We start from the raw sequence: 12,279 nt of genomic DNA, 5'->3' as shown, positions 1-12,279 counted from the left end.
AAAGGGCATCTCATTTAATATGCAGTAGGAGGTGATGTGGAGTTCTTAGTCAGCTGCTTACATTTCATCTCATTAAAGGAACTCAGAATGAAGTGAAGAGTAAAGAAATTAAGTTACTGCTTCATGCTTTGGAAGAGGGTGGAAGAGAAAGAAAAGTGTAAAGAGGTGTCTTGTTAACTGCGGTGCTGTGTTTGTTTCCTAGGTATATTCTCTACCAAGAAAAACATGGGTAACAGTCAATAAGCCCTACCTGTGGTCTTTATTGAATTTAAAATAATGTATAGATAAATGCAAAATATAATTTTATTTACCTGATTCTTTTTTTTTTTGACATATAAACTTTCCATATAAAAACATGCCCAGGACTTCACAACTACTTTTCATTTTCAAAAAACAAATCCGAACTTACCAGCCTTTTGGTTAAAAACAATAGGAATTGATCTGAGTCCAGTGTTCTTAAATCCCACTTAACAGTTCTTACCTGTGTGTTCTATGATGGCAGAACTTGCCGGCAATAGGGATACTGCTCTTAAGAAATTATACTTTAAAACATATTAAAATGTAGTTTTTGGCAGTTGGAGTGCCCAATTTTCCTTTATGGCATGGGCAACCTTAAGAAAAATATTTTGAGAGCTCAGTTCTTCTCACATTAAATACAAGCTGAAAAGGTGAATGGTACTAGGCACATGGTCAGCGTGCCTCTCTGGTCACATGTTCGACTTCGAACCTCGTATGAAGTTCTGCTTTCAGAGCCGCTAATCCGCGGGCCTCCACAGGGCAGGACTGGAGGTGGGTGGACATCTCGGAAATCCTTTGCTATCAGTTCAGCAGGACGCTGATGATTTCATTTGACGTTGAAAAAGCAAGGAGAGAGATGTTAGGCTTATGCTATTTCCGCCACGCTAGCGTTAGATGTCGTGACTGTTTTTATTTTATGGACAGCACAATTCAATTTAAAACCAGACCATGCAGCGCCAACGTGTGGGCATCCGCGGGTAGGTTGGCCGCGTTGACGAGCTAGAGAACAACTGCTTATCAGCCTACTATTTATGGATTCACTTGTGCATTTCAGGCACATCGGTGAGGAGAACTCTCAGGTACAGTTCTCAGCCCAGCTGATAAACAGTACAGCTGCCGCCGGAATGCAGTGCCTGACATCACCCTGCCGTGCGGTCTGTGCAGAAAGGTTCGCTGTTGGTAAAGATGAAAAGGACTGCAGGTGTCATCTTCCAAATGCTGTGCTTTTTTAGGTAGTCCATTGAAAGTCCAGTGCTCCAAAACCAGTACTAGGAAGCTGGCTTCACTATATTCTCCTTGAGGTCTATTTTGTTCAAAACCCCAAGTTTCAGTGAAGAGGGGTCATCGGCCCACACGATGGATGTAGACAAACTTTTTTTTTGGTTCTGAAAATCGATTTCCTCTGATGTTTGTGTAGCAGCTGTTTCGACTTGTCTTTGAAAAAGCTGGTTGTGAGAGTGTAGAGGATTGGGTTCAAGGCACTGTTTACTGGGAGGAAAAAAATGACGACCCAGGAAGTGATTGTTTCTGAGAAGGAAACGAAGTGTGAAAGAAAGCTGAGGTTTTCATAGACACAAGACACATAACATTTTATAGTCAAAGCTACTTTTGAGACGGCTACCTGGCTCATTTACGTCCTCTCTCACCTCATGGAAAAGCTCTCTGTTGGAAGAGCACGGGAGCTACGAATTCAAGGTCCTACCACCGACTTTTCTGAGTTTCAGAAACGACTTCGCACGTTGTTACGAAACAACATGGGAGGAGATATGTGAAAACACTTCATACACTATAAATGGATACATAACGTATTTTTCTTGTTTTTATTGCCCTTTCTTATAGAAAAATAAGAAAATGAGGAAAGAATTCATAATCAATAGGACAGTGTCCAGAACTAGAAGGTTCTGGTCCAGAGTCAGCTCTGACCTTGGTCTGAATTTCAGTCCTGAAGGTCTTCCTGCCCCGCCCTCATATCCCCGCTGCTATATTCAGAGTGCAGTCAGAAGATTTGAAGAGCAAAAAAGAATATATCTCCAAACTCAACGAATTCCTTCTGTGTGAGGGTTTACAAAGGCTAATAGAATATTAAGGGAAATATGCCAGAAAAAGTGAGGAGAAATTTAGGATGGCAGTGTCCTTTCTGAATTCAGCTGTCCCTCAGTATCCACCATGGAAGTGGTTCCAGGAGCTCCACAGACACCGAAATCCACAGGTTCTCAAGTCCGTTCAATAAAATGGCATAGTATTTGCATATAACATATGCACATCCCCCCCGTATACTTTACATCAGCTCTAGATTACTTCACCTAATACAATGTACAGCCATGTAAAGAGTTGTAAATACAATGCAAATGCTACATAAATATTTGCCAGCACAAGGCAAATTAAAGTTTTGCTTTTTGGAACTCTCTGGACATTTGTTTCCAATATTTTCCGTCTGCAGTTGGTTGAAGGCATGGACTTGGAACGCAGGGCTACGGAGGGCCGACGGTACATCAGCTGCTTGGTTAGGATGAAATCTATTTTCTCCCTTAAACAGAGCCTGCTCCCGGGGTTACACACTTCTTAGCTGTGTGACTGTGGGCAAATCCCCCAAGCTCCCCAGACCTCAACTGCCTTATCTGTGAAAGGGGCTGACGATAACTTATATGACTGAAGTCAGTGAGCTGGGCCGGCTCTGCAGACAACCATTTTCAGCACATTTTCAGAACCTGGGGTTCTCCAGTCCCACCACACTCTGCTGTCTCCTCCCCCATCTTCAAAAGTCTGAGAACTGCCATCTCAGGTGAGAGCTGGACATAAGCCTAGCATCCTTCCTCTCCCCCTCTCCTCTGTGACCCCCTCCTCCCCTCCCCATCCTGTAAATTTCTTATCCTTCAGACACTGTTGCTTGTTCTTCTCTTAGCCCTGCTCTGTTCCCTACATCCCGTCTGTTCCTCCTCCCGTTTACTTTTCCACTTCTTCTCTGACTTTATCTGCCCTTTCCTCCTTCCCTTTGACCTCTCCCTTCTCCTTTTTCTATGTTTGCCTTTCCTCTTTTCCACCCCATCTTCTCTTTCTTTTCCTTATTTCTTTTTAACTGGAAAGAATACGGAAGAAATACGTTTGTATGTAGCATACCTTAGATTTATTAAATGATATTACTATATTATCTGTCCTTAATTTAAAAAAAATTAGATATGAACAGTTTGTGACTGAAGAAAAACAGTCAGTTGTTTTTTGTCTGTTGTGTCCCCAAAGGAGGTTGTGATCAGGAATGAGACTTCTGTTCGTCTCAGGATGACTCACTGATGTAAGGTTAGCAGGTAAGTCCTGAGATGGGAGGGCTGAAGCCAGCTTATCTTTGGGGCTGACCCCATGTACTCTCAGTGACCTACCATGATGGAGCAGACCCCAGAGTTCTTGGAGGGTGGGGACAGGGGGCATTTAGGTCCATGAACGTAGCAATTTTTACAATACCATGGGGAGTTGGGCAAACGAGGAGGGGCTTAGTCAAGTGTGGTAAAGACTTCTCTCCTAGGTGCACTGAGGTATTCAAGACAGACCTCAAAGGACTGAACTATAAAATGTAGAGAAAGACCAATGTGCGGCCCAATAACATTTTCATGATTTTTTTTCCTGTTCTAGTTCCATATCATGATCTAAAATGTCTTAGCGTCTCTGCAAGAATTATGATCACTATCCCTGCTATCAGAAAACCTTGTTGTGAGACTAAGCTCATAGGTTAAGGGAATGCTGCAAATGTTGTGTGTCATTTTGCAGTGAGGCATTTGGCAAGGCAGAGGGACATAAATAGTTGCAGGTGTTTGTTATTTGTACATTCATCACTCTTTTATAAGGGCTTCCGATGTGTCAACCCCATGCTCGACACTTCTCTTGTTTTTATCCAAAAGATTTCATATTCCATGGAATCTCATTATAAAGTCATACAAATAGAATTTCACAAAATCGATTTATCTTAGGCCTATTGTCAGAAAGTTTAGTTAAGAATAAAATAAGATGACTGTTAAAGATGTTCCTCTGGTAGAAATCCTGAAAACATCTTCTACCAAGATGAAGAAGACAATTCCTGCCCCGGAGGAACACTCCAAATAGATTTGCAATAGGCTGAAAAAGTGAGTTGAAGATGATCCCAAAGTTTGTTTCCCTGAGGGTTGGGCAAAAGCCCTGGGTGGACCCTAGGATGGCTATAATTTCTAGGTCCCAGAAAGGCCTTCAAGCAAAATCCTAACTAATGAAAGGTGATTTTCTCTGGTTGAAGTAGGGGTGTGGCCTTTTAGATAGGCACTTTCGGGAACATTAGACCTCCACAGGGCACAGTGTGACAACCACATGGCTAGGGCCATGAAACAGGCTGGTGGTTCTTACCCAGGGGTGTGCACCTTAGAATCACAAAACGCCTACGTAGACGCCTTGGCCCCTATAGGCTAAATTCAGAGGCCCAGGGTGAAACCTGGACATGTATATTTTGTTTTGTTTTAGGTACTCTTCGTGAAGCACCACTATGCAGCTCAAGTGGAAGCAAGACACTAAGACTTAGTTTTCCTCTGTCTCCGGTGTTTTTGTGATTCTTGTCTGGGTTGCACCATTACTCGGTTCCTATCTTAGAATACTGATTATAAAACACTTAGGAAATCCTAAACCTTTGTATTCAAGTTGTAGGTATTTATGGAGAACTTACTATATGTGACGGACTGTATTCTCGCCTCGTCAAACAAAGGGCATAAGAAAGCACAACGTACTTGGGAACAACAGAAGGGACTGACCTGGTATTTCCACCCGGAAGAGGGAAAGGATTGTAATTACAAATACAGGAATCCAGCAGATGGCATCAGAGAACACTATAAAAAAGAAACGGTTTGCGACAGCCGCCTCTCTTCCAGTGTTATTCCTCACTTCTGAAGTCTGCAAGGCAGTTTTTTGAATGGAACAGAACATAATAGTATAGGAAAACACAATGGTGAGAAAAGCCAGCGAATTCACACCTGTTGGGAAAAGCACACCTCTTAACATCTCAGGTGTATAAATCAACAGTAGAAATACTGTGTTACTCAGATGTTCAATATGGTGCCTCTTCCCCTCCCCTGTACTTCCAGGAAGCATTCTTGTTATAAGCCCAGTGGTATATCAGCTAAAACCCTGAATCCAAGGCTATAAACTGGAACAAGTTAAAAAAACTGGGTTTGCCAGATCAAAAAGATATTTTAAATACATAAACACTTTTCCAAGAATTGTAGACTTTGAAATTCAGATCTACGTATATCATGAGGTAAATTTTAGCTTTTTTAAAGCAGGAAAACAGCTATTTCATTTTTAGTTCTCTGCAAATTCAAACCTTAAGGGATTACTGTAATCACATGCACAGCTCAAGAAATCAATATGCCCCTATTCCTTTAACTTATAAATATGAATAAGATATCCTTGGAATATCAAGAAGACAATAGCCTCAGAAACATTATTTTTTATGTTTTTTGGTCTTAAAAAAATAATACATAGGACTAAAATACATTTTTATTTTTTCTTCAGATTGCCCACAGTAATCTAAACTAAAATTCAGAACCTTTGAGACTTGTTTTAGAAAAACAAGGAATAACAGAAAAATTAAAAATTCAACTATATAAATTACTCTTTTAGGGTCAAATATGTTCAGAAGATTCTCACTTATCATTATCATATAATGCTGACTTCTTTGTTGCTCTGTTATATTCTTGCTATCATAAAAATCCTAAAACTGATCATCTTATTCCTTATAGTGAACATAAAATTCCCATATAATTTCAAAGTTATTTAAAAAATGTTCTTCTGATTAGACTGTATGTAAGACTGGTGAAGTCTAGGGAAAAAATCTACAAATTCAAGGTGTCCCATTGTTTTTATCCAAAAGATTTCATATTCCATGGAACCTCATTATATATTCATATAAATAGAATTTCACAAAATTAATTTATCTCAGGCCTATTGTCAGAAAGTTTAGTTAAGAATAAAATAAGGGAGGAGCTTCAAGATGGCTGAAGAGTAAGATGCGGAGATCACCTTCCTCCCCACAGATACAGCCGAAATACATCTACACGTGGACCAACTCCTACAGAACACCTACTGAACGCTGGCAGAAGACCTCAGACCTCCCAAAAGGCACGAAACTCCCCCACGTACCTGGGTAGGGCAAAAGAAAAAGGAAAAAACAGAGACAAAAGAATAGGGACGGGACCTGCACCAGTGGGAGGGAGCTGTGAAGGAGGAAAGGTTTCCACACACTAGGAAGCCCCTTCAGGGGCGGAGACTGCGGGAGGCAGAGGGGGGAAGCTTCGGAGCCGCGGAGGAGAGCACAGCAAGAGGGGTGCGGGGGGCAAAGCGGAGAGATTCCCGCACAGAGGATCGGTGCAGACCGGCACTCACCAGCCCGAGAGGCTTGTCTGCTCACCCACCAGGGCGGGCGGGGCTGCGAGCGGAGGCTCAGCTTCGGTCGGAGCGCAGGGAGAGGACTGGGGTTGGCGGTGTGAACACAGCCTGAAGGGGGCTAGTGCACCAGCTGGGAGGGAGTCTGGGGCAAAGTCTGGACCTGCCGAAGAGGCAAGAGGCCATTGTGTCGGGGTGCGCGAGGAGACGGGATTCAGAGCGCCGCCTAAACGAGCTCCAGAGACGGGAGCGAGCCGCGGCTTCAGCGCAGACCCCAGAGACGGGCATGAGACACTAAGGCTGCTGCTGCAGCCACCAAGAATCATGTGTGCAAGCACAGGTCACTGTCCACAACTCCCCTCCGGTGAGCCTGTGCAGCCCGCCACTGCCAGGGTCCCGTGACCCAGGGACAACTTCCCCGGGAGAACGCACGGTGCGCCTGAGGCTGGTGCAACGTCATGCCGGCCTCTGTCGCCGCAGGCTCGCCCTGCATCTGTACCCCTCCATCCCCCCCGGCCTGAGTGAGCCAGAGCCCCCGAATCAGCTGCTCCTTTAACCCCGTCCCGTCTGCGCGGGGGGAACAGATGCCCTCAGGTGACCTACACGCAGAGGCGGGGCCAAATCCAAACCTGAGCCCCTGGGGGCTGTGTGAACAAAGAAGAGAAAGGGAAATCTCTTCCAGCAGCGTCAGGAGCAGCGGATTAAAGCTCCACAGTCAACTTGATATACCTGCATCTGTGGAATACCTGAATAGACAACGAATCATCCCAAATTGAGGAGGTGGACTTTGGGAGCAAAGATATATATATTTTTTCCTTTTTCTCTTTTTGTGAGTGGGTATGTGTATGCTTCTGTGTGTGATTCTGTCTTTATAGCTTTGCTTTTACTGTTTGTCCTAGGGTTCTCTCTGTCCTTTTTTTGTGTGTGTGTTTTCTTTTTATTACTTAAGAATTTTTCTTTCTCAATAATTATTTTTTCTTTTAATAACTTTATTTTATATTATTTTACTTTATTTTATCTTCTTTCTCTATTGCTTTCTATTTTTTCTCCCTTTTATTCTGAGCCGTGTGGAGGACGGGCTCTTGGTGCTCCAGCCAGGCGTCAGGGCTGTGCCTCTGAGGTGGGAGAGCCAAGTTCAGGACACTGGTCCACAAGAGAGCTCCCAGCTCCAGGTAATATAACGGTGAAAAATCTCCCAGAGATCTCCATCTCAATGCGAAGACCCAGCTTCACTCAACGACCAGCAAGCTACAGTGCTGGACACCCGATGTCAAACAACTAGCAAGACAGGAACACAACCCCACCCATTAGCAGAGAGGCTGCCTAAAATCATAATAAGGCCACACACACCCCAAAACACACCACCAGACATGGACCTGCCCACCAGAAAGACAAGATCCAGCCTCATCCACCAGAACACAGGCACAAGTCCCCTCCACCAGAAAGCCTACACAACCCACTGAACCAACCTTAGCCACTGGGGACAGACACCAAAAACAATGGGAACTATGAACCTGCAGCCTGTGAAAAGGAGATCCCAAACACAGTAAGTTAAGCAAAATGAGAAGACAGAAAAACACACAGCAGGTGAAGGAGCAAGGCAAAAACCCACCAGACCTAACAAATGAAGAGGAAATAGGCAGTCTACCTGAAAAAGAATTCAGAGTGATGATAGTAAAGATGATCCAAAACCTTGGAAATAGAATAGAGAAAATACAAGAAACATTTAAAAAGGACCTAGAAGAACTAAAGAACAAACAGACAATGATGAACAACACAATAAATGAAATTTAAAATTCTCTAGAAGGGATCAATAGCAGAATAACTGAGGCAGAAGAATGGATAATGGACCTGGAAGATAAAACAGTGGAAATAACTACTGCAGAGCAGAATAAAGAAAAAAGAATGAAAAGAATTGAGGACAGTCTCAGAGCTCTCTGGGACAACATTAAATGCACCAACATTCGAATTACAGGGGTCCCAGAAGAAGAAGAGAAAAAGAAAGGTACTGAGAAAATATCTGAAGAGATTATAGTTGAAAATTTCCCTAATATGGGAAAGGAAATAGTTAATCAAGTCCAGGAAGCACAGAGAGTCCCATACAGGATAAATCCAAGGAGAAACGCCAAGACACATATTAATCAAACTATCAAAAATTAAATACAAAGAAAAAATATTAAAAGCAGCAAGGGAAAAACAACAAATAACACACAAGGGAATCCCCATAAGGTTAACAGCTGATCTTTCAGCAGAAACTCTGCAAGCCAGAAGGGACTGGCAGGACACATTTAAAGTGAGGAAGGAGAAAACCCTACACCCAGCATTACTCTACCCAGCAAGGATCTCATTCAGATTTGATGGAGAAATTAAAACCTTTACAGACAAGCAAAAGCTAAGAGAATTCAGCACCACCAAACCAGCTTTACAACAAATGCTAAAGGTACTTCTCTAGGCAGGAACCACAGGAGAAGGAAACGACCTACAATAACAAACCCCAAACAATTAAGAAAATGGTAATAGGAACATACATATTGATAATTACCTTAAATGTAAATGGATTAAATGCTCCCATGAAAAGACACAGACTAGCTGAATGGATACAAAAACAAGAGCCATATATATGCTGTCTACAAGAGACCCGCTTCAGACCTAGGACACATAGAGACTGAAAGTGAGGGGATGGAAAAAGATATTCCATGCAAATGGAAATCAGAAGAAAGCTGGAGTAGCAATTCTCATATCACACAAAATAGACTTTAAAATAAAGAGTATTACAAGAGACAAAGAAGGACACTACCTAATGATCAGGGGATCGATCCAAGAAGAAGATATAACAATTGTAAATATTTATGCACCCAGAATAGGAGCACCTCAATACATAAGGCAAATACTAACAGCCATAAAAGGGGAAATCAACAGTAACACATTCATAGTAGGGGACTTTAACACCCCACTTTAACAAATGGACAGATCATCCAAAATGAATATAAATAAGGAAACACAAGCTTTAAATGATACATTAGAAAAGATGGACTTAATTGATATTTATAGGACATTCCATCCAAAAACAAGAGAATACACCTTCTTCTCAAGTGCTCATGGAACATTCTCCAGGAGAGATCATATCTTGTGTCACAAATCAAGCCTTGGTAAATTTAAGAAAATTGAAATCGTACCAAGTATCTTTTCTGACCACAACGCTATGAGACTAGATATCAATTACAGGAAAAAATCTGTTAAAAAATACAAACACATGGAGGCTAAACAATACACTACTAAATAACCAAGATACCACTGAAGAAATCAAAGAGGAAGTCAAAAAATACCTAGAAACAAATTACAATGAAAACAGGACCACCCAAAACCTTTGGGATGCAGCAGAAGCAGTTCTAAGAGGGAAGTTTATAGCAATACAATCCTACCTTAAGAAACAAGAAACATCTCAAATAAAAAACCTAACCTTACACCTAAAGCAATTAGAGAAAGAAGAACAAAAAAACCCCCAACGTTAGCAGAAGGAAAGAAATCATAAAGATCAGATCAGAAATAAATGAAAAAGAAATGAAGGAAACGATAGCAAGGATCAGTAAAACTAAAAGCTGGTTCTTTGAGAAGATAAACAAAATTGATAAACCATTAGCCAGACTCATCAAGAAAAAAAGGGAGAAGACTCAAATCAATAGAATTAGAAATGGAAAAGGAGAAGTAACAACTGACACTGCAGAGATACAAAGGATTATGGGAGATTACTACAAGCAACTATATGCCAATAAAATGGGCAACCTGGAAGAAATGGACAAATTCTTAGAAATGCACAACCTGCCAAGACTGAACCAGGAAGAAATAGAAAATATGAACAGACCAATCACAAGCACTGAAATTGAAACTGTAATTAAAAATCTTCTAAAAAACCAAAGACCAGGACCGGACGGCTTCACAGGCGAATTCTATCAAACATTTAGAGAAGAATTGTCACCTATCCTTCTCAAACTCTTCCAAAATATAGCAGAGGGAGGTACACTCCCAAACTCATTCTACGAGGCCACCATCACCCTGATACCAAAACCAGACAAAGATGTCACAAAGAAAGAAAACTACAGGCTAATATCACTGATGAACATAGATGCAAAAATCCTCAACAAAATACTAGCAAACAGAATCCAACAGCACATTAAAAGGATCATACACCATGATCAAGTGGGGTTTATCCCAGGAATGCAAGGATTCTTCACTATACACAAATCAATCAATGTGATACACCATATTAACAAATTGAAGGAGAAAAACCATATGATCATCTCAATAGATGATAGTTCTTTTGCCCTTTATCTGGGCCTTTTCCCTGGCTGTGGGTCTCTAGCTCCTGGAACACGACCTCTGCCTTCACTTGGCTAATGTGTCCTCATCCTCTGGGGCTCTGTTTGGATTCATTTCTACTGGGATGTCTTCCCTGATCCTCAGATAAGGGGCTCCTAGAACATCCTGTACTCCTCCTTCGTGGCATCTGTCAGCCTGTGACATGAGGACGTGTTTCCTTGTCTTCATCCTTCTTTCTGGCTGCAGATCTGTGGGGCCAGAACTGTTTTTTCTCCAGTTCCCAAAATAGTGCCTGGCCTATAGGAGGTGCTTAATAAATCCTGTTTGAACCAATGAATGTACAGTAGTGTGTGTGCATATGTGTGTGTGAGGGAGAGAGGGTTTCCACGAAGTGCACCTATGCCAGGAATGGCTTACAACATTGTAGGTGTGCCATAGCCACGAAAAAATGGCTATCAAATAGGGTTTATGTGAGGAGTATTATTAAAATGGTGCAAATAAAGTGTTTTCTTTTTCAAAGGAAGAAGAGAAGGAATAGATGGAGAATAGCTGGGAGGGGTGGTTAGGACCATTTTGTGATGGGCTTTAAGTGACTAATTTAAACTTGGCCTTGGTTGTAGGGAGTTCCTGAAAGTCTCTGAGCAGAAGATACTCAGTCCTTTTGGTACTCAGGTAGTGAGCAGATAAATAGGAAAGAGAAGACCCCAGAAGCCAAAAGACCAGTGAGGGCTAATGTAATAATTCAGGGCAGAGGTCATAAGGCTTTAAGCAAAGGTGACAGCAGTAGGTAGAGACTGGAAGAAAGAGAAGGCAAAGGTGTATTTCGAGGGAAAAGTATTTGATGAAAAAGAAAGGATGAGGACTTCTCTGGTGGCGCACTGGTTAAGAACCTGCCTGCCAATGCAGGGGACACAGCTTCAATCCCTGGTCCGGGAAGATCCCACATGCCACAGAGCAACTAAGCCCATGCACCACAACTACTGAGCCTGTACTCCAGAGCCCGCGAGCCACAACTATTGAGCCCGCGCACCTAGAGCCTGTGCTCCACAACAAGAGAAGCCACCGCAATGAGAAGCCTGTGCACCGCAACAAAGAGTAGCCCCCACTCACCACAACGAGAGAAAGCCCGCGCACAGCAACGAACACCCAAAGCAGCCAAAAATAAATTAATTAATTTTAAAAAAAGGTAACGAATATTAAAAAAAACGAAAGGATGATGGAGCTTATTGACTTCTTAGATGAGGGGACAAGATGAGGAGGGAGAATCAAAATGATAATACTGTCCTAGTTAAAGAGGGGACATGGGAATGGCCTTAGTTTTAAGCAAGAGAGATACCTACTAGACAATTTTAAAAGTCTTTTTAATCTTTAAGGGCTAAACTTCTCATTCATTTGTAATAGAAAAGGTAGCGTTTTCTTTTCTAAAACCCTTAATTCTCCCTCTTTAATTAGGGAGAATTAAGAAAACTAAAAAGCAAAGAGTTTTATTAAGCACCCTTCCGTTGCGGACTTTGGAACTGCATTTACAAAAGGTAATAAACCTTCCTGGTA

At 42.0% G+C, this 12,279-nt stretch overlaps 1 protein-coding gene across 1 annotated transcript in view; it reads right to left on the bottom strand.

Annotated features, from left to right (window-relative positions):
- Positions 1–296: 296 nt before the first annotated feature.
- Positions 297–12,279, bottom strand: part of RXFP2 (relaxin family peptide receptor 2) — a 62,788-nt gene continuing 50,805 nt past the window's right edge. Inside the window, exons 17-18 of the mRNA XM_065895905.1 lie at positions 4,782–5,000; positions 297–1,545 (exon numbers count right to left, since the gene is read on the bottom strand). Coding sequence (XP_065751977.1) covers positions 1,346–1,545; positions 4,782–5,000 — 419 coding nt within the window. The 3' untranslated portion in view covers positions 297–1,345. The remainder of the gene's footprint in view (positions 1,546–4,781; positions 5,001–12,279) is intronic.

Source organism: Phocoena phocoena, chromosome 18 (genome assembly GCF_963924675.1).
Source record: "Phocoena phocoena chromosome 18, mPhoPho1.1, whole genome shotgun sequence".
Lineage (NCBI taxonomy): Eukaryota > Metazoa > Chordata > Mammalia > Artiodactyla > Phocoenidae > Phocoena > Phocoena phocoena.
Note: the sequence above shows the minus strand (reverse complement) of the source record. Positions and strands in the feature narration are given on the sequence as shown.